We start from the raw sequence: 23,504 nt of genomic DNA, 5'->3' as shown, positions 1-23,504 counted from the left end.
CATTTTCGCCTGTATGTACATGGTCCTGCTTTTTCACTCTTCCAAGATCCTTATGCGTATACAACTTTTAAAAACTTAGGTAAACACCTGAAAGAAGTAAAAAAGGTACGCGAAACCCTGCCTTACTGTTACCAATACTTCGATAATTTATGTGAGGCTAGCTTCAACACCCAGGTCCAACAATCTTTCTTTTTATTTTCTACACATTTTAGCGACGTTTTTTCTTGGATTTACCAGGGCATTCCTTAAGTTTTAAACTTAAAAATGCCCTGGTAACTCGTAACTTTAAGTAAGCTGCTTTCGATATATTTCTTATAAACATTCGTCTCTTTTTATTGGGATATGACCGTAGGGCCGTTTTATTATAGACTCGCGTTTGTAATTTCAAAAATTGTATTACTTTGTAGAGGGCTTTAAAATATTATTAGCAACACTTTTTTAAGCAGGAGAATATTCGACATAAAATATTTTATTGCAAACATGTTTTTTACCCGCCCTTTTTTATTTTTGGAGCAAAAAATTTCCCTGCACATTCTTATTCCACACATCCCCTACTATTAATATTTTTTTGCCACCTAGGAATAATCCATTTATTTGAAAATTGTTTACTTGATATTAATTTTGTTTTTCTGATATAAAAGTTTTAAATCGATGTACTGAATGCTTTTTATCTTGTGTGATAACACTTACTTGCTATTGCATTAGGAATATTATATTATGTTTAAACATAGTCATGGACTATGGTTTAAACCATTCAAGATTTTGTTTTCACTGATTTTAAAGATTTAAAATATTTCGAGTACACCCCCGCAAGGGGCTATTAATATTTTGAAAATTGTCCATCCCCCCCTGCTACTACTATTATTTCCGAAATTACACACCCCTACAGCTCGAGAGTAAATTTTTAATCCAGAGATCTAAAACGTTTTTTGTTGTTGTTGAACTTTTCATTTTTTTGACATGCCACTTATAATTTACAGCGCGAAAGTTTAAATTTTGAGTAGACATTTTTTGTAGCCACCGTGAACTAACTCGCACCATAGGACTCCCGGGGACACAAGCGAGGGTTAACAAGTAAGTTTACGTACTGCACTATTTCTCGCGTGTGACGACAATCTTGTCCCCGGGCTTCGTTTTCGTTTTCTGATATCTAGATATGCCCCAGCACGCATATAAAGCGAAAAAGAAGCTCTGGGAACGAAATTGATGTGACAGATTTTTTAGAAATAATAGAAAACATGACATATTAGTTGTGAGCGGTCCACCGTGTTACCAAAATCCCAACACCCGTAACCGACAGATGAATGATTATCAGCGCCCCTCTCGAATGAATAGAAACCTCGTCTCATGGCATCTTGTCTTTTTAAGTTATTAGTGCTGCTTCGTAAGGTTATGGGCGAAAGAGGCTCTGGGGACAAGGGGTGTAAATAAATCTTTCTTGAAAATAATAATCTGGGGACCGCGATTCAAATCACGCTCGCTGCCAGGCAGTATGTTAGTGATGAGCAAAATAGTTCTGCTTCATGATCAGGTCCGATCAGGGTGAAACATTCTAAAAATAGACACACGACATGATACAGATACATCTATATACTATATCCACGTCAATGCCCACAAAGGCCGCAAAATATGAGAGAAATGACAAGCTGGCGAAAGCAATAATAAGCAATCTCAAGACTTCCAATCTAACGAAATATTTCAAGAAAGAATTTTAGTTCTAATTTTACTGTTGTTTTCTTCAACAACGACCATAAGTTTTGACTAGTTTAAAAAGTTTGAACGCTATAATTTATGCACCATCTTCCATGCGTTTTTAGGTATTAAAAGCAGTGTATGCCAGAGAGCTTTTTCAGGACAGAACAGACGAAGTCAATCTTAAACTGTTAGATTTTGATGTTTCGGGCAGGGAGAAGAGGGTAAAGTCTAAAACCAGGATTGTCGTTTAGCGCACACTGTACGAATTGCGAATCGTGCATTAAGCCAGGAAACAATTGACTAAAAACCAGGTCACATGAAAATTATCTTATTTAACTGTTGATGATCCCGACACATGCTCAAGCAAATTATAACAAAAACTTTTCACAAATAATCGCCAGTGGTACGAAAATTCTTTTTTATTACATAATACGAAAATCGTTGATTTACAGGAAATATTATACACTTCTACAAAAAACATTCCAAAAATATTTAAAAATCAAGGTTGAATGGCCTGTTCAGGTAAAATAAAACTCTCAACACAAGCACCAGATTTTTAGCACCTTTTTATTCTGTCGGTAAAGCTACCAAGTGACAAAAATGACAAAAACAGTCTTTGACATTGATAACTAAATATTTACACTTCAAAGTTAAAATAAGTGGTAAGGGTAGGTGGCAAAAAACAAGTTTTATATTTGATTGTGTAATAAATACTAGCTGGAGAGTATAAATAAAATAAAATCAGAATACTTTGCATGCAGAAGAAGTGGTGAAAAGACATTTAAAAATTCGATTTTTTTAGCAAGCCACAAAAAAACATTTATTGGATAAAGTAATAACAGAATAAAACTGGTACACGTAATGATAAAAACTATTGTCTTCTCCATTCTTTTACATCACTCTTTCTCTTTTGGTAAGTTTGATTGCAATCCACTGCTGTCAACAATACCAATTAGTGCAAACCACTCTGTATTCGAACTTTATATGCTACTTCAAGGATTGACGCTTCTATAAATAAGTTTTGCTTCCATGCATTAAATCTCCTAGTGCTGTTTTAATTTGTAGTAAAAATAAAGAACACCAAAAGATGCAATAGCAGGAACGTTAAAAGTTTCATGAAAAGAATGGAGGACAGAGTTACGGTTTCTATTCTTCTTTGGAACCATGTTTGATTATCCTAGTAAATTCGATGTAGTTGAAATTTCCTTTGCTATCAACAGGTGCTCCATGAAACATTTCATCACACTCAGCTTCAGTGAATCTAAAAAAATTAGAACACTTACTTAACCTTATCAGGAAAACAATATTCAAATGAAAGTAATGTTAGCATTGTTCTTTGTGTTTATAATGCAAATCTTTTGCACGAACAAAACAGAATTAGACTAATTAAACATAATCTGGTAAAGGATCATGGAAGAGTTGAACAGCTGTTGCCAATTCCAAGATCAGAGTTTCATCTGTTTGTAAATGCAAACAACTGGGTTGAGAATTGCAGCAATTAAAAAAACTACAAGGACATGGGAAGTTAGTTCTAATAACTCTTTTAGAAAAATTTGAATTTTTAATGCACTTGTAGACCAGAGTGAAATCCACTTGGGGTAATAACTTCGTCAAATGAAACTAATTCCTTGATAAAATCACAGCTGCAAAATAATAACCTATTGTATAGCAATAACAGATTAGAAGCAAGATTATATATACATTGAAATATAATTGCATAGAAATTTTTTCTACAAAGATTTTTTCAGCTGACCATCTATAGTGTGTATATTAAAATAGTTAGAAAATTGTACCAGCTACATGTCATTATATTAGGCACTGATATTAAAACATTCAGAAATGTTTTTTGTACACAACCTAACCAGATTAGTTTCTCCATCATTGCAGAAAATTGCCTGTTTGGGGGAGAAGGGTAAAACTCCTGGTCTGTTCAGTAGAAACTTTGGACAATTTTCAGACATCTACCTTTTTTTTCTTCAGTATATATCAACATTTTTTCAACAAAAATTTCAGGAATATCGTAAATTCACGCCAAAAATTTAACTTTTGTAAACTACATGGCCTATCTCATTTTTGTTGCAGTATATTGGGATAGAAAAAACAAAAATGACATGCCATAAAAGTTGTAGCTACATTTTTAGGGGAAATCATTACAAATTTGTTAGCTTTCGACTACAGTTACAACTGGCTGAATACACTCTACCGCTCAGAGAATGCCTGCCCTAGTTACATACCAGCTGGTATATATGGCTTAAGATACTTCCACAACGGGTGCAGCTGCTTGTGTTTTCGGTTGTTTCGAGCCTGATGGGGTTTCATTAAGTGGATATTCTTCGAAACAGAAGTTTCGTTGAAAGCTCTAATGGCTTTTGTGGCATTTTCAATGAGTAGACACACTTGTACCATTTTGTAGCATAAAGTTCCAGAGCAACCCATTTGTTGTTATTAGCAGCTAGCTAAATATTGAAACAATATTGATTAATACACTTACCTATCTCCCATAGTCATTAACAGTTCCTTCATATATTCTTCCTTAATAAAGCCTGTTTGGTCAGCATCAAAGCAGCTGAATGCATTTTTGATGACGTCTTCAGGGTCTGTCCCGTTTAATTTCTCTCCAAATAAAGTTAGGAACATTGTGAAATTAATTGGACCAGGAGCTTCCTTCATCATCTCTTCTAAATAGTCGTCTGAAGGGTCTTTTCCTAAGGAAGCTAACATGTCGTGAAGATCTTCTTTGTCGATGAAACCATCACGATTTTGGTCAATCATATTAAACGCTTCTTTAAATTCTTGGATTTGAGACTGATCAAACATAGCAAACACATTTGAGGTTGCTCTTTGAGCTCTTTTCTTTCCAGTTCCCTTCTTGGTTTTCTTTGCAGCAGACATATTGTCAGTAAATTGTGAACAAGTTTTCTTAGATGTTACTAAAAACCAAGACGAAGCCTTCTGCTCTACCACTCGCTCAACGAAAACAAAGTGCTAACCCAACCTACTTGTTTTTTAGCTCGTAGAAAAGATAATAATGAACGTTATCCATATAAGGCGTTATAATTAGTAAGCCGCCTCAAAAACAATTAAATTTTGACTTCTCGCTGCATAATTTGCATAATTTATGCAGACTCGATAAAAGAATACTATTAAGAAAAGATGGTAGCCTAAATGTAAATAAAACTCACGACGGAAATGGAAATCTATCGCATGATTTTTTCAGTCTTGCCTTATTGACTACAATATGGCACAGGTGTAACACAATTTACGCATGCCAATTTGTGTCGCAGCAAGGCTGAAACACTGACATGACATCCATTAACCGTAACTCGTGATCACTCAACTTTCAGATATCAAAATACAGGCCCATGGAAGAGAATTAAATAGGCGTTTTTTATTCGTAACGTCCTATGAAAACCAGACAACTCAGGATACGAGAAACCGGGAGTTTGAGTCATCGGTTTGGGGTTTATCAGAGGAAAAAAACTGTATTAAATTTTTTCAATTGTTTTTTCGCGTAAAATATATTTACAGAATATTAACAAACGAAATATACGTAATTTACAGTAACGAGTCTCGTTTACTTATTGTCAAGCAATCAATGAACACCACCTTTCCATACCATTGTAATTATCATCCGGAATAACAGAAAGATCAAGTAAATTGTTGTAACGCAACTTTTACTCTAAAACAATAATAAGGGAACAGGATATAGCGTTATAATAATTAACTAAAAAAACCATTGAAAACTATTTTATAAACAAGGAAATAAATGTTGTTAATTTTGCTCATGGACGAAGTGAATGCGCTTAAAATCCTGTTGAACGTAAAAGCTCATCAGTAAACATTGGTCTAAATATATTATAAATATCATCAAAGGATAATCTTATGGTAAATATAGACATCGCAAACACTTCCATCGAAGCACCTCGAGGTTCACGCAAGGTGGTAAAATTTTATATTCATCAAGAAAAATATCTTTTGCCACATATGCAACCTTGCCCCAAGGCTCCTTGTCTTATTCCTCAGCCTCATCGCCACTATCAAAAATAAATAAAAACTCTGGGGACAACATAGATTTTTCGAAATCTCAAGCCTAACCAGCAGCTGCCTTAACAGGGTGGACTTTTAAAAGATGACAACGACGGGTGATCTCGGAGATAATTTCGATGTTTCTTAACATTAAATAAGCTTTTCAGAAAATTTGTTTAGCCTAAGACCTTTATCAATTTATCAATTTGCTTTTCCGATATTTTGGAGTTACCTGTTATCGTGCATATCATAAAAAATGTGTATTTAACATAAGACTCAAAAAACTTAGAAATAGCACAAAAACTTGCTCTTTTAGTTCAATAATAATAATAATATGTCATGCCACTAGGCAAAATTCCCCAAAACATCGATCGCAATTTTGTACTGTTCTTTACTACAAGTTCTTGTCCAGTAAAACATGCGTGACCTTTAGAGAATTTGCTAAGATCTAAAATGCAGCGAAAAACTAAGGAAAAAGATGAATAACAAGATTTTTCTTATTTTTCTTATTAAAACCGAAAAAAATATCTAATAGCAGACACTACCATCTTCCATAAGGATAAACGTACCTATCGAAGAGATTGTTGTTCGCTGTGGTGAGCAATGTTTGCAATTTTTTCTCAGCGCCAAGTTCACGTAGGGTATTTTGCCGATCTATACTGGCCCCGTCACTACCTCTCATTAGGTTTGTTATGCAAAATACACTCGCTACCTGAATTTGCTCTCGTTGATCTGCTAGACATTCAATGACGTTTTTAACGAGCTCCTTATCAGCCATGATGACATCTTTTGCAAAAGTACCGTTCGAGATATTTGACAGCAAACATAATACCTGAAAAACAAATTCAGGTTTGATGTGAAGACACGAAAATAATCACAGTCCCAGTGCAAAACCACAGATTTTATTTATGATTTTATGCCAATTTACACCCTATTTTATGCTATATTATGCCCTTCACTTCTAATTTCATGCCTTTTTTTATGAAAATTGAGCTAATTTTATGCCAATGCCTAATTTTAATAACCGCATGATTCAATGGGCCTTACTAATTTCTCACAGATTTGACAAATCTCCTACAAAAACTGGATAACCCTTTGAAAACTGGGTAAACACATAAAAAGTGCTTTGAATTTGCTTTGACAGTCTATACACCAAGGTTCATTGCTAAACAATGGGTTAAATCAATCAAGTCTAAGGGTTTCTCTCTTAAATTTGTTTCTGGTTTTTATCAACTATCTGCAAAGCTTGTAACATTTCTGCCTTCGTTACTAAATTTTCTTGGCTTAGGAAAAAACTGCCTTGACTAAGACTAAACTTGCCATCTTCGGAACTAATTGTAAATGCCCTCTGGTTGATAAGATCTTTTTTTGACCCAGATGCATGACACTTTGCATGTGATTTTACTTGAGATAACCCACTGTTGTCAATTTTGAATGCTTTAACACAAATTTTACAATAAGCTGAAAATTTATCCTTTTTAACAAAACTGAGCCAAGGTTAGCTTTTTCCCCACTCTGGACGGTGTTTAATCAATCACTATCACTGCGTAAACAAAATTTTGGAGAACACATGTACAAAAATTATGATTTTCCATGCCAACAAATCAATTTTATGCTAATTTTATGCTAATTTTATGATTTTATGTCGGCTGGGACCACTGTAATCAATAAACAAAATAAACATATTTCTATGCTCGGAAATCCTGCTCATAAATTAGGCTAATTATTTTAAAATTCCACACTGATGAATCAACGTAATGAGATGACTATTTAACCTTATACTTAACCTCAAAAATTAACCTAAAAATTATTTTGTAATAGGAATAGAAACTTTAAAGGTCGAATGAAAATAAGGATTACCTAAGTAAGGAAAGCAGAAAGATACCCGACTTACTTGCTCTTTTAACTTTTCGTTCGCGTTGTAGTCCAACACAATAGGCTTTATCGAATTAATGATATTTTCACCATAATTCTTCATTAGGTTATCAATATCGTGCTAAAAACAACAAGATGAGTCGTTGAAAAAATTACAGAACAATGTGTCGGAGAGTAAATTGCAGAACAATATCATGGAATCTAAAACTTTCCAACTGACTTCTGAAATTTTTTAATGGCATCTGTAATAGGAAGGCTGAGTTCGTCATAAAATAAATGGAGAATAGGCTATCCACAGCTCTTTATTGAAGGATGGGGAAACAATAATCTACACTTAAAATGTGTGAAAATACTTCCTGAATAAAAATAATTTTAATTCTACGGTTTTCTTTTCTGTAACGATGTTACTTCGGCCGAATGGGTTTACATATTTTGCACAAATGAGATGGAATAAAATAAACGAGGCAAGATATATACGTCTTGATTACACACACCAAAAGTTTGGAGCTTATATTTCTGTGTTTTGTTAAAATGTGGAATAGCATTTAACGTGAGTAAAAATTTGTCGTCCACTGAACTCAAATTTTTTTTGTTTTGCTTTTGACAGAGTCTTAGATTATAACAGATTAAACTTGTAAAACGAAACCATAAAATTTTGGGATAAAAATATCTATGTGAGAATGTAAACAAAAGAAGAATTCCTTATTAATAGATAAGATACTTATTTCAGTGTCATTAACAGCTGTCAAATATACACTGGCTCTTCTAACAGCAAAAATCTGCAAACGTGGTATGTTTATAGAAATATATCAGGAGGATACCGATCTGGTATAAACAATCATGACTGTACAACGAGCGCATACACCACGTACAGCTGTTATGAAAGTTCTCATTCGAACTAACTTTCCGAATACTTTCCTAACGAGCATATTTTAGTACGAGTATAAAAAAAACTTCTTAAAGACGACACCCTTTAATGATATCATTAAAAAAAAGTTCGTATGATTAACCTTGTCCCGCCTTTAACCAATCATTTCGGATTTCTCAAAAGATTTTAGTATTAAAGTTTTTAAAGGAGGCGCTTAAGACAAGGCGTGTGTTTTGTAGTTGAATGTATTTTTTTCAACTGCATTGCCAAAAAGAAAATTAAAAAATAGACATGTCTATTTTGCCAGGTCAAGAAGCTTGAAGTGTACCATGGAAGACTAAGAAAAACGACACGAAGGAGTGCCAACATTGTGAAGGTTTGGCAAAACGTTTAAAAGTACCAGATTGTTGTGATGGCGTGTTGTATTGACGCAGCTTACCTCTTTTTCAGTAACAAGGTTTCGTAATATTCCAAGTGCTTTAACAGCAACATCAACATGCGCATCGCTGAGTAAACTAAAAAAATAAACAACTCATAAGCTCTGCGACGGAGATAGCTAAATCTTCTCCACAGCTGAAACGAATCGCTGGATGATCTAACGACATTACATTAAACTTTAAATCCGCAATCGTATTAAAAAAAGGATAAGTAAAATAAGACGGAATGTTTACAAAAATTAAAAAACAGTAGTTAATTAAAGTATGAAGGATCGTTTCCAATCGCATACGCCAACAAAAAAAATCGTAAGCTTTTGCGTTATAGCAGAAAACGCGGTCGATCGGAATCTAGCCTTTTTGGTTTTTGGCGCGGTTTTGACCAGTTATATATTTTTTTATTATAATAAATCCATGTGGGTGCACAAGCTCTTATACTCTTATATCAGGAATGTTGTTTAAAACTTCCAAAACAAAAAAAATTGACACTAACAAAGCCACACCGCAATATAGAGACTGGGCCTAACAATGTTGACGTGTAAAAAGTGACACATGTACACCAACCTTAATATTTGGTGAATACCAGCTACTTCAATAATTTTATTTTTTAGAGAATCATTGGCGTCATATGCTAGGTTCTAAATAAAAAAAAAATACATTGCTAATAAACTTAAATGAGCACTATACACACGCCCACTTTTGAAATTGTTACGATAAACGGCTTAAAATTTGCTATAGAATGTCTTCGGGAAAATAAAAACAATTTAAGATCAGCACAAAAAATCCTAACGCTCGCCTTTAGACTAGGCATTGTAACGTCTTGTTTTCTAACACAAAATTAGGGATTGTAGGCCAGTTTTTAACTTACCATCAAACCCCATACACCGTTCACTCTGAAAGGAACTTCTTTCCTCTTTATTAACGTAACTAAGACGTCCAAAGCACCATAATCAACCAACGCCTTCAAAACAAACAAAATGGATGTCATACTTAAAACTTTTATGGGCTTTTGGCTACTTGTGGTCAAATAAGAATAACAATATCTTGCAAAACATGAAACATAGACAAATCGTGAACGGAAAGGTGCATTATTCCTCCTAAGAAGATTATTTCTTTATAAAGTAGACAAAATAAACTTAAATGCGGACAAAAAGTAAATTTTATTCCATTAGGAAGACAATGATTCCATTTTATTTAACGTGGGGGTGGAAATAATCGATTAACTCGTCATCCAAACTCACTAACACTTCACTGCCACTAAAGCCATATGGCACCTACGAAGAATGTAGGGGTTGTACCCCTTGTCATGTTCCCACGTGGGAAGAACTGAAAGAAAAAGACGTGAACCATTTAAATTAATTTTCAGCGGGAGTTATTGTTCTTAATATGTACTATTTAAGTCTGTTTACATTATAAGAGCTGTGTTTAAAGAAACCAAACCTAACATCACTTTTCATGTAAATGTGACGGATGAAAAATATTTTTTAAAAATACTAAGTAGCGAAGGTATAAAAACAAATAGATGATTCGTTTAAAATTTTAATATTTACTAAAAAGTCAAATATTTACTTTGCTTTATGAGTTTTTATTTTTTAACTTTCAAACGCATATCCTGCATTTCTCGTTATAGTTAGCATAGAACAATTAAAAAATGGAATGTAGATTTATAATTTATTTTTAAACAAAATAAACAAACGAACAAGAGGAATAAAAAGGAAATACATTTCAAGTTTGTTATTAATATAGTAGTAAGTAAAAAATCACTCAACAGCCTGTAATAACCAAACAACTATATTTTGTTGTTCTCACAAACAACTATATTTTGTTGTTCTAAAAAACAACTATATTTTGTTGTTCTCACAAACAACCATATTTTGTTGTTCTCACAAACAACTATATTTTGTTGTTCTCACAAACAACTATATTTTGTTGTTCTCACAAACAACTATATTTTGTTGTTCTCACAAACAACTATATTTTGTTGTTCTCACAAACAATTCTATTTTGTTGTTCTCACAAACAACTATATTTTGTTGTTCTAAAAAACAACTATATTTTGTTGTTCTCACAAACAACTATATTTTGTTGTTCTAAAAAACAACTATATTTTGTTGTTCTCACAAACAACTATATTTTTTTGTTCTCAAAAACAACTATATTTTGTTGTTCTCAAAAACGAATATATTTTGTTGTTCTCACAAACAACTATATTTTTTTGTTCTCAAAAACAACTATATTTTGTTGTTCTCACAAACAACTATATTTTGTTGTTCTCACAAACAACTATATTTTGTTGTTCTCACAAACAACTATATTTTGTTGTTCTCACAAACAATTCTATTTTGTTGTTCTCACAAACAACTATATTTTGTTGTTCTAAAAAACAACTATATTTTGTTGTTCTCACAAACAACTATATTTTGTTGTTCTAAAAAACAACTATATTTTGTTGTTCTCACAAACAACTATATTTTGTTGTTCTCACAAACAACTATATTTTGTTGTTCTCACAAACAATTATATTTTGTTGTTCTCACAAACAACTATATTTTGTTGTTCTCACAAACAACTATATTTTGTTGTTCTCACAAACAACTATATTTTGTTGTTCTCACAAACAACTATATTTTGTTGTTCACACAAACAACTATATTTTGTTGTTCTCAAAAACGAATATATTTTGTTGTTCTCACAAACAACTATATTTTGTTGTTCTCAAAAACAACTATATTTTGTTGTTCTCACAAACAATTATATTTTGTCGTTCTTGCAAACAATTATATTTTGTTGTTCTCACAAACAACTATATTTTGTTGTTCTCACAAACAATTATATTTTGTTGTTCTCACAAACAACTATATTTTGTTGTTCTCACAAACAACTATATTTTGTTGTTCTCACAAACAACTATATTTTGTTGTTCTCACAAACAACTATATTTTGTTGTTCACACAAACAACTATATTTTGTTGTTCTCAAAAACGAATATATTTTGTTGTTCTCACAAACAACTATATTTTGTTGTTCTCAAAAACAACTATATTTTGTTGTTCTCACAAACAATTATATTTTGTCGTTCTTGCAAACAATTATATTTTGTTGTTCTCACAAACAATTATATTTTGTCGTTCTTGCAAACAATTATATTTTGTTGTTCTCACAAACAATTATATTTTGTCGTTCTTGCAAACAATTATATTTTGTTGTTCACACAAACAATTATATTTTGTTGTTCACACAAACAATTATATTTTGTTGTTCACACAAACAATTATATTCTGTTGTTCACACAAACAATTATATTTTGTTGTTCTCGCAAATAATTCCATTTTGTCTTTTTTCACGAGCAGTTATAACTTGTTGTTCTCAGAAACAATTATATTTCGTTGTAATCATAAAAAATTAAATTTTTTCAGCTCAGTTTGCCGGGCTGGAGTTGTCATATAGAAAAAAGTATACAAATAGATTGGCCTGACAAACAAAGATCTCATCCACAAATAATATACCTCTTTGCAAGGTGAAAAATGCAGCAACAGATTGCACAACACCGACGATGCAACGCTTATAATATCATCTGAAATACTTGACTTCAACGCTGTGATGACTGGCTCCCACAACTTGACATCTTGAAAAGTAGTACGTAATTGATGCACAGAACGTGATAAACTTAATAAACATTGCAATGCAGATATTTGTAGTGAAATATTTAGCTGTTGATTAACTGCTTCGTGAATACTTGGGATCAAGTCTGGAGTACTGTCAACAATCTACAATGAAGAACTATGCACAATTATAAGAGAATAACTAACTGAGACAAGAACTAAATAATGTGTCTAATAAAACAAGGTATAAACCCCTCTTTGCGACAAGCAGAGAATCATGGACGTTTAATATTCCACATCATATGCCAAACATTACAAAAACTACTCCACAATACAACTAAGTCACGTCAATATGCAATCTAGCTGGCCAGTCCTTTACAACGCACTGCCAATCTGGTTAGGTGTTAGGTTGGGCGTGTGCATTTGGCAAATATTAGTCATAAAATAGATACCTCATAACTGCCATAAAAAGGTACCAATATGATATGACTGATTACAAGAACACTTAATTTCCTGTGCTTTAATAAATGGTCAAGGAAAAACATTTATTAAGACCATAGCTTAATTAAAGCCAGGACTATACTGCCGAAAATAAATGATGCCCATGGACATTTATTTAAAAGGGATAAATTAAGAATTATGCTTTTAAATACAAAAACTGCATCTGGTAACTGCTCCTATTTATTCTTAAATTATGGAAATTTTTCTCTCTCGCTAGCAAAAATTTTTCGTATCGCACTTTTTAGGAGTCTTTACAACACTGAAAGGAAATATCCGAGGAATGTGCAAACGTCCCCTGTCCGACAACCACGAAGTGTAAAATTCATTTTTTTAATGTGGATAAATAAATGTGCATATGCAAATCCTGGCATGGTCTACATAAGTTTAATAACACATATCTAAGTCAAACATGGCATGTGTGTATTGAACATGGTACGTGTAAGTACAAACAAGTATATAAGCCCATGCATGTAGTAACATTTCAGTGCTAGATATCCTGGTTGTAAAGGTAGCCATAGATTTTTAGTCAAAGTTACTTGGAGAAAAATTAGCAGTTGGGATTAAGTTAGTCGAAGGTAACTTTTAGCTGAGGAAAACTTGAGTCACCAACCCTCCTAACTAGTCACTTTTCGACGCTAAGGTATGTGATTCTAAGAACTCACCCGTTTTCGGATTTTTTCATCATTAGCTGATAAAGCAGCAAATAATTTCAATCCACTCTATATGAGAAAAACATATTCATGACAATCATCGAAGAAACTGCAGCACATAAAAACGAAATCTTAAGATAAAGATTTTAACAATTCATCAGGTTTATAGTTAACACATCAAAAGCATTCAAGGTTTTTTTTCCCTAGGTATAAATAAGAAAGAACCTAGAATAGCATTGGCAAATGTTTATTTGTATTGTAAACTATATAAAGTATTTAAAAGACTGCAAACACAAGGAGTTATTATGAGATTATGCATACGTATTTTATTTTGTATAAAATGTTGGAAATTCAAATTTTCAAGTCACTTAGCTTTATTGGGTTGCAGTAAGATGGAAAACGCGTCTTTTGTAAAAAAAACTTAGAGTAGGCTGAACCTAATTAATATTTTTCAAATAAATGGAAAAGACTGTGGAAAAAAATCTTTTTCATAACTTTTTAAATTTCTATATTATTTTAATATACGCGTAAGAACATGAAGTACTGTTCATGCTAAAAGTGATAATATTATACCTCTTTCATTTTCTCTGCGCTTTCTTTATCTAAATGCTCAAACTGCTTGAAATATAGAGATACATTTTTTATGAGGTGATTAGATATGGCTGCGATTGCTTGAAGTTCATTATCATCTTCGATTAAACATGCTAAAGTGAGATAAAAAAAATTAATGGAAAGAAGGATTCCAAAGGAGAATGTTATTTCAATATACTGACGAACAATTATGTTGACAAACTCACAGCTATAAAAGAGTATTAAGAAGAACTTCAGAGAATCATCTAGCGATAAATTAGGAAGTTGTTAGAGCAACTTAACCAACTATAACCAACTGCTTGTTAATGTTGTGCAATCAAATACGGGAAATAAAGCAAACAAAAACACTTTGTATTGTATGCGTACATACCTAGTCCATTAGCACCAGCAATTCGAATTCGTAATGGTTTTTCCTTATGACACATGCGAACCAGCACTGTAAGTATCTATACAAAAATTATGTTACTTTAGTACCACCAACTTTGTATATAGCCTTAAACCTCTCGTCTTTTACGCCTGTGAATGGAAATAAAAATAAAAAGGTTTGTTTTTGAGATTTTCTGCTCTTCTTTGATAAAGAATTGAGAATGCTTTATTTAGCAAAGTAGAAAATTAGTAAAAAAATGGAGTTAAAGTACAAGAACTGTAATCAAGCATGAAAACCTACAAATAATGTAGAAATAACAAAAAAGCGACAAAATGTGGAAAAAAAACAACAATATAGAAAGACAATAAAAGCAATGGAAAAACAAACAAATAATAAACTATGAAAGTTATAAAAGTCTATAAAAATAGTAAAGAAAAGCAAAAATCACAGATAAGATAAAATTGAAAAACAACTGATATCAGTGAAAGACTTCACAGTTTCTAGTATCGAACATTTGTCTGCCAAAATTACATTTGGTTGACCCTCACCACGTTCAAAAATTAAAGAAAAACCAAAAATTCTTTAGCATTTAAATAATTCACCTTTTGTTCCAACTGTTCAAACCCATTTTTAATGGAGACAGCACGTAGAATCTTTGTTAAACTAAAACGTTACATAATGAAGTTAGTTATAGTTGCAACAGAAAAGGGAAATAAATTTCTACAAGGCAAATTTTTACACACAGATAAAATAATAATACAGTTCACTTTTTATTAACAAAAGATTTTAGCAGTCAATGTTGAATGTTAAAAATTATTTCACTAGAAAAGTTTTATGTTTGCTTATTTCTTCCAAATAGTGTACTTACTTAAAATACACTTAATCAATTATACCCAAAAGCACGCATGTCTTGCAATTATAAGCTACAAGAACAACCTAGTTAATGAGATTGCGGAATACCTGTTTCCTTTTAATTTTGAGAGTGCTTTAGCTCAAACTTTACAATGCATGCAGTTAACGTTACCATTTGTGATAGAGTCAAAGTGCAGAACTTACTTAGCTTATTTGTTATTTTTTATTTATTTTAAAATTTTTGCTAGGAACGGTGTTTGACACATTGTAGCAGGTTTATACTTGTTATATTATTGCCATAACATAAAATCAGTTTTAGGCGCATCCATTAAAACTTCCTTCATATAGGTAAGAACAAAAATAATTCACTTTCTCACAACGAAAAAAAAGCTAGTAGAATTTCGCTTTTCATTAATTTTACCAAAACAAAATGTAGCCAAACTCTTTCATTTGCTATACTCAAAATAATATAAATTGATACCTTCAGTTTGAATATTTTGTAAAATATTGGTCCACATACAAACTTTTACTGCGCAACCAAAACCTACCATATAGCCGCTTCTAATTGGATCTCATCAGGTTTGTCACGTGATATCAACCTGACAAGCTCTTCTTTTACATTTAATCCAGAAAATTGACCTGTAAAATTAAAATAATTTCACAACATTAGTGTCTTGACAAAGGCACACTTGGAGTGACTACACTACAGGATGTAAAAAAACTCATTTATATCCTTGCTTTCAACATAAGTAGATTATTTTTTCAAAATACAGGTTGCTTTATAATTTGAAAACTTTGCACATGCTAAAAATATGACAGCTTTTAACAAAACAGTTGAAATAACTTTCAAACAGTTTAGGCTTGAGTAACTGGAAGGCTATAAGCTCGTTTTTAGAAAGAAAATTCCCAATCTTTAGCTGATGCAGCAAAACAGAAGCAATATACAGTGTGCAGCCTTGTGATTACTGAGTTTGCTTTGTTTGTAACAAGGTCTGTGGTTCACTCGTCAGCGCAGGCATATTTAGCAATGGTCAACCCAAACCCATTATCGGTGTATACTAAATGTATACATTCAGAACACAGTACCCCCATTGATAACAGTGTTCCCAAAATTAAAGTGACTATCCTGTATAAATACACGGAATAATAATAATAATAACCTTTATTTGTCCGTTGTCTTTTATAAAAACATTAAAAATATTAATCAAGTACTTTGTAGTTAGAAAAAAAAAGTACATTAGGAGAGCCTCACTGAAGACTAAATTGTTTTAGCAACATCTTACATATGTATTTCACAATATTTGGTTGCTGATTAGAAAATCAAACCTACATTGTACCAACTTGTTTGCTATAACTTCGTTGCAGTGTACAAGTGCTGATAAACATCCGAGCACTGGAACTAGTACTAAATTCTTCTTGTGTGTGAGCCAATGTGCTAGTGCAGGGATAATGTTTGCATCGTACAGCATGGACTGATCAGCTGCAGTCTGTTAAGCAAAATGCAATATTTAAACTGTACAAACTGGTTAAAATAATGATTTTGTTTTAGAATTGTTCACCGAATACACACACTATAAAAGAGAACGGAAAGCTAATAAGTTTTCAAAATATTTAATCAGAAAAGTGATTTTCTTTAGTGGTTTAGAAAGGTTTCTCTGGTAGAGAAATTAAGTCCCTAGTGGATTAAAAGCTGCTATTCACGACAAATATCAGACAGTGTATTTGAAAAATATGCATTCACAACTTTGTTTTGTGTAAAGTGGAACTCAAATGTTTTGCTATATGACAAAATGTAAAATATAAAGATTTCTCATTATCGATAGAGAGGAGATACACCTTGAGCAGATGTTTCTGTATTGATATTTTTAATACAGCAATAGATATTATGATACCTTGCAAGAACGTTGTAAAATGTTGGCTACATATTCAGCACTTTGTGAAGATTTCAACAGAAGTTCTACAAGATTGGTTATAATGTTTGCATCTTCAAATATCAAATCAGAAGGTAAATGATTTGACATGTAACATATGCGCAATGAACGTAAGCAGGCTTGAACAAGACGGTCATCATTGTGGCATATCCCTAACATGAATCAATAACAATATTGAAGTCCTAATAAATACAAGGTAAATTAAAAAAAAAACAGAGATTCGTACACAAATCACATATTGAACAAATAAAATTTAATTCCTAGCCTTTTCCCGACCATGCCTTGCAAGATAAAGTTTTATCCATGGCATAGATGGTAAACACAATTCTAATTATTGTGTTAGAAGACAGTACCGATAATTTATTGGAAAAACTATGACACCCAAATTTAAAAATATTGACATTAAATCATAAGAAGCGCATAATTCCTTAGGTAACTGAAAAAAGTATACAAGGCAAAATTGAAATAACTAAAGTGAACCGAAAGTGGATGGCATAGGAAATAAGCGTTCAATTTTTCTAAATATAGTTTAGGCACAATAGACACTTAAAATGTGTTGAAAGAAGGGGAGTGTCATTAGAAACGAGAAACTATAAAAATAGATCTTTACTGTAACTAAAAGTTCATAGTAGTTATCAAAAGATAAGAAAAAAAGTGGCTTTTACTAACTTAGTATTAAAATACTATTATTTTTCTAACAATTAGGCTGTGCAAGAAGCTATTCTCGCTAACCTGAGTTTCACAACCTTGTGAAGAAAACAACAACACAGCTTTATAATAATATAAAACAAAATGGAGAACACTGGACTTTAAAATGCACTCTAATTTCATGAGCATGCAACAAATTTCCTGACGACTTGGCCATGAACCCTTTATCTCTGCTGGTTGTGTTATATATTTCTATATTTTCTTATACCGCGTAAGTCACTAAATAAAAAGGTTATTCTTGTGCTATTACCTTTACAAAGGATTGGCAAAGCTTGTGAATCTAAAATACGCATCAAGTTATCTGGACCTCCTAGAAAAATATTTAAGAAATGACAATAATATTTAGTAGAAAAATGAGCACAATAACTCAAATAAGCAAAGCTGTAAAAACAAAGGGTTGTGATTAAAATGAGTAAACAGAAAAAAAGTTTAACCTCGCGCTATTGTTCCAAGTACAACCGCAGCTTCAACTGCAAACTCAACAGTTGTGTCTTCTTCAATCATAAGCTCTAACAACCTTTAAAAACAAAAAAAAAAGAAATTAAACATGTGATTATGCAAAAAAACTTTTTAAACCATTAAAAATTAAGCAAGTATGCCATAACTTTTTTTTTACTTAAAAGCATACCTTACTAAATTAAAAAAATTTATTGCTTTAAAAAATTATTTTATCATTTATTTTTTCCCCACACCAACATAAAAATTTAACCAATATCAAGCACGGCCAGAAGGCACATTGGATTTACCAAATTATAAGCAGCACTACAAAAAAAGAAAAAATGTTCCAGCTGCAAGAACAGCACTATTTACATCTACATTCCATTTACATCTACATTTGAAATCATTAAAAATATTAAAAAATCAAAGTTTAAAAAAGTAAATGCCACACACTGGAGGCTTAGCAGCCTCTTGGAGAAAAGAAAGAGAGGAGACAAAGTAATTTAATTTGTTTTTAATAGATAAGTTGTAATTTCATTCATTGTCTATTTTGATGAAACATATAAAGGAGTAAATTTGAACACTGAAATTTTGCTGTGGTATTTTTTAACTTCATGGTGGAAGTGAATTAATTTTAAACAGTAATCCTAATATGAAAATGAATTAATTACCATAAACCCATAAAACATTGTGTGTTTAATGGTGTTTAATAGTAATTCTGCAAAAGTCCAGAAGTTCCAGTAGACCAGAAGTTCTTCAGCTCGTTAGCTGAATTAGTAAAATTGTGGGTCCTGCAGTTAAAAAATGTATTTCTATAAACTTTATTTGTGTTGCCCAATAATCTTACTTTTCAATTAAACCATTTTCTACAAAACGAGTTTTTCTTGACTTCATGCCAATAAGCAAATTTCGAATGTTCCTAAAAACAATAAAGAAATTATTTGAACATTATTTTCATGACATATCTGAGGCGAATAAAAATATTAACAACATAATATGACTTGCAATTTTAAGCTTTCAGATCATAGACAAGCCATGATTACAAATAAATGTACAAATTTCAAGTAAATTGAAATACACAAAATATTGAAATTCCCATGATAATAAGTATACTATAATTTGTTCAATTTAGCAAATATAATGGTTCTGACATGATATTCCTATTGAGTGGAGGTCTCAATTTCTGTATAAATAAGTTCTCCTTAACTTCCAATACATAATTATTATAGTTTGAATTAAGAACAGTAAAATTATGTCAGTAGAAAGCAGTGATCTTGGGATGTTTATCCCTAAAACAAAACACGACACACAATCTCAAAGACAACTTAAAAACAACTTGCAAGGAACAATTATGCAACTGTTTGCTTACCAATTTTCTAAGGCATTGTACAGACTTCAGACATCCTTATTTTGTACATCTTTAGCATAAAGCAGAAATTGGTAGTGTGCATCCTTAGCATAAAGTAGTGACTTACTTGAAGGGTTAAAGAAACCTTTTTCCTTTTTTATTTTTTTAAGTAAACAATAAATCATAGGGCATGTGCCAGAACTTAAATATTGTACCAGATGTTGAAGAAATGGTAAATACTATAATTACGTGCAATGATAACTGGAGAGAAGCATTGTGCACCTACATACAATTTTTCCCTATATTCCTTACAAAAGGGCCTTTTAAAAGTTGTTGGGATATACATGGCTGGACCTCTCCATAGGTCTGAAAAATCGGTAAAGAAAACTTTGGGCTTACACACAATTTTTTGATGTCAATGACTGCAGATGCCTATATATCATGCATGCAGTTGTTACTGCAATAATAGTGAAATACACATTATTTATAAGTGAAATCTTTCAAATCAACAAGAATTTGTGGTTGCCAAATTTAATACACTAAAATCTACCCCATGCAGGTACGATTATATTATAAAATCAAAAAAACATTTCACCTAATTGCCTGATATCTCTCATCATTATCCTCTGAACCTAGCAATTCCATATAATTACCATCTTCAATTTGCATTGGTTCTTCAGTCTAAAATATTCGAAAAGCAGCAAGTAAATTAAGAATATTGTATGCCTAAGTTTATTTCTGCAAAAAAATTTATATCTGAACTACACATTGGTTTTTGTATTGTATTGGTTAGTAACATAAGTAAGTTGATTTTTATTTATTTTTCCAGCGAATGAATTTTTATACTTTTCTGTCGATGTTAATAGACTTCTCTTCTACATAATTTTTGTTGTTCATTATCAACCTGACTCACAGTTCCATTTGTCTCTTTTCGCTATACGGATGCAAAAGTGAAAGAATTTTTAACAGTCCATTATTTACCAGAAGTATGTTATTATATCTATGAATACAAAGCAGAGATATATAGTTACTCTTCGGTAGCCAATTGTAGGGGGAGTGGGAGGGGGCGTTTTTGAAAAAAATTACCACCTATTTCGATTTATTTGGCGATTCGGTTTAGCTTTGTTGCCATAGTGATCATCATCATCATCATCATCATTCTCGGCTTAACGTCCGTTTTCCATGCTAGCATGGGTTGGACGGGGTATATTAATGACCCTCTTCCAATCTGATCTAGACTGTGTTAGATCTAAACTCAACTTCCTCTCTATCAAGTCTGTTCTTATAACCTCCTGCCAAGTCTTTCTCGGTCTGCCTCTGGGCTTTGCCCCAGGAACTATCAAGTCTCTACACTTTCTTACCCAATTATCCTCCTCCATTCTTTCCAAGTGCCCCAGCCAATTCAATCTTCTTATCTGGATAACATCTTTAATTCTACAGAGACTTAGCCTGCTTCTTAGCTCATCTGAACTCTTTCTGTCTCTCAGACTGGCATTACAGTGATGATTGACATTTTACTTAATTGACAAATAGCATTTGTGCTACATCCGCCATTTTTAAAAATTTGCAGGGTGAAAACAATTCTTGTTCGTAGGGGGAAGAATGCTAAAAAATGTGGAAATGAAAGAATAATTAGCTAACAAAAGGTAACCACAATAAAAATCTGTCTGTAAATGATGCTTAGATTTTGCTCCAAAAAATTATCTTTGCCTAATCTTCCTAACATTGTTCTTAAAACTCCAAAATGTGTCTAGCTCTGCACTCTCTTTACCTAAAATACGGAAACTTTTCACCTCCAAAAAAATTGTTATGACGTCAAATGAATCGCCGAATTAACACCCCTCCCATTTAGCAGGTTTTTTCAAATTACAACAAAATACCGTTGCTAATAAATAGGGGGGCCTGTTTATTAGCAATGCTCCCGTTTAAGGATTTTGAAAGAAAATATCACTTTCTGCAGGTAAAATAAAATGGAACAACATCTTTCAATAAAACTTATGTCTATACAACAGTGTTAATCAATGTTTGTTAAAAACAAACACAAAGAAACTGTTATGTTTATTTGATTATTATTGCAATGCAAGGGTATAATATTCCATTGCAAACACATTTTCCACTTGAGATAATTGTTCGAAATTAGCAAAAATCCACCTTGTCTCATTTATAACACCCCCTGTTTATAATCTTTTCCAAAAATATAAACCCTCCCCTTGCTATTACACCCGCCTACAATTATCTGCCGAAGAGTATGAAGGCTACTGACATGGTACAACTTTCTAAAATGTAATATTTAGAAATGCTGAAGAACAACTTCTTCATGTTGACAAATTATTGCCGACTGATTGCTGTTGCAATAGATTCTCTGATCAGCAATTTTTTGCTGACGTGTTTGTGAGCTAATTCTGAGGACAGAATATGTAAAATATAAATATAACAAAAGTATCAAAAGAGCAAATCAAAACTAACCTGGTCCATCTTCATTGTTGATAGTTGCTCAGTGAAGTGAATTTTTTTTGCTAATATATATATATATAATACAATACTTTATTATACAATGCTAGCAACAGCCTTATATGGGTATTGAAACCCCAACGTTTTGGACATAAGTTAGGTGCCCTACCGACTGAGCTACAGATCCCTAAAGCAATGTATGTAATGTAATCAGATTTTAAGCATTTTTATTTAGAAAAATATTCACTACAAGCAAGCTGCATCACATCAAAAACATAGGCACAGGGTAAGTTTGAGTTAGTTTTACTTTTAGGAGCTTGATCTTTTACGCATCTAAGGATTACATTGATATTTTAAGCATGCGATTTTTTGAGTTACACTAAACATGCGTTGTTGCCATCTGCAAACCAAATAGGCAGAGTGTAATGAAGCATTCTCTGTATGTGTTAAACAGTCATTTCCCAATTCAACTTTATCCTAAATTTGTCAATTCATTAAAAAAGCTAACTAAAATGTTTTCATTTTACGTGGTAAGCCCTTCTGGCTATAACCACTATGTGGCAGGCAGAAAGATGCAGAAGGGTCTTTTGACCTTTCTGCATCTTTCTGCCACCCTGATGAAATTCCTCCACCACCCTGATGAAATTCCTATTTTGCAGTATTAAATAATTATTTTAGATTCTTGAATTGCGCCCTGGATTGGACATATAGTTTACAAATATAAAATTTGTTAAAGCGTGCACCTATCAAGTTAGACAACTTGGAAACATAAAGAAGCCTTATAAACAACACGAACAAAATTATTTTTTTTAATTCATGTAGCTAGCTACTTCTGGCATATACGAAAATGGTTTTCTGACTGAGGTGTCGTGGACAAGTCGAGCTAGACAGAAAAGGTAGATAGATGTGCATATTTTACATGTCTCAATGAAGCATATGTTTTTTATGGCTAAAATATGTCTGACTACAAGTTAAAACTGGTACAGTACAGAATCTGGTAGTCTTTTTTTCGTTGTTTACAAACTTTCAACCCTAACCTGCTCGCTCAACCCGCATTCTATTTATCTGGTCCACGCGGTCCGCACGCCATAAAAACATAGTTGTGTCGCCTTTTCTTTCCTGGTGATTTTTGTCTCTCTCAGACCTGTGCGAAGTAACATTAACCTC

General features: G+C 32.3%; 2 protein-coding genes across 2 annotated transcripts; both read right to left on the bottom strand.

The window, feature by feature from the left end:
* Positions 1 to 2,076: 2,076 nt before the first annotated feature.
* On the bottom strand, positions 2,077 to 4,695 carry LOC130641011 (myosin regulatory light chain 2, smooth muscle minor isoform-like). The gene is made up of 2 exons (XM_057447640.1): positions 4,187 to 4,695; positions 2,077 to 2,956 (listed from the first exon to the last, which is right to left on the bottom strand). The coding sequence occupies exons 1-2, from the start codon at positions 4,585 to 4,587 to the stop codon at positions 2,842 to 2,844; spliced, it is 516 nt and encodes a 171-aa protein (XP_057303623.1). The 5' UTR covers positions 4,588 to 4,695; the 3' UTR covers positions 2,077 to 2,841.
* Positions 4,696 to 5,180: 485 nt separating this feature from the next.
* On the bottom strand, positions 5,181 to 22,422 carry LOC130641005 (armadillo repeat-containing protein 8-like). Its single transcript, XM_057447633.1, has 19 exons — positions 22,353 to 22,422; positions 20,482 to 20,567; positions 19,386 to 19,457; positions 18,535 to 18,617; positions 18,351 to 18,410; positions 17,354 to 17,544; positions 16,792 to 16,948; positions 16,010 to 16,100; positions 15,212 to 15,272; positions 14,613 to 14,688; positions 14,225 to 14,355; positions 13,664 to 13,720; positions 12,405 to 12,665; positions 9,767 to 9,859; positions 9,463 to 9,536; positions 8,904 to 8,979; positions 7,616 to 7,717; positions 6,291 to 6,553; positions 5,181 to 5,374 (listed from the first exon to the last, which is right to left on the bottom strand). The coding sequence occupies exons 1-19, from the start codon at positions 22,365 to 22,367 to the stop codon at positions 5,344 to 5,346; spliced, it is 1,980 nt and encodes a 659-aa protein (XP_057303616.1). The 5' UTR covers positions 22,368 to 22,422; the 3' UTR covers positions 5,181 to 5,343.
* Positions 22,423 to 23,504: the final 1,082 nt, after the last annotated feature.

Source organism: Hydractinia symbiolongicarpus, chromosome 4 (genome assembly GCF_029227915.1).
Source record: "Hydractinia symbiolongicarpus strain clone_291-10 chromosome 4, HSymV2.1, whole genome shotgun sequence".
Classification (NCBI taxonomy): domain Eukaryota; kingdom Metazoa; phylum Cnidaria; class Hydrozoa; order Anthoathecata; family Hydractiniidae; genus Hydractinia; species Hydractinia symbiolongicarpus.
This window is presented reverse-complemented; position numbering and strand designations above follow the sequence as displayed.

Excerpts from the sequence above, each read along its gene's own strand:
- LOC130641011 (XM_057447640.1), bottom strand. The coding sequence starts at position 4,587 with ATGTCTGCTGCAAAGAAAACCAAGAAGGGAACTGGAAAGAAAAGAGCT. Across the intron at positions 2,957-4,186 it reads TTAATGACTATGGGAGATAG|ATTCACTGAAGCTGAGTGTG; the intron begins GTAAGTGTATTA and ends TAATTTTTTTAG.
- LOC130641005 (XM_057447633.1), bottom strand. Across the intron at positions 14,356-14,612 it reads TGCTGGTGCTAATGGACTAG|CATGTTTAATCGAAGATGAT; the intron begins GTATGTACGCAT and ends ATCTCACTTTAG. Across the intron at positions 9,537-9,766 it reads ACGGTGTATGGGGTTTGATG|AACCTAGCATATGACGCCAA; the intron begins GTAAGTTAAAAA and ends TTTTTTATTTAG.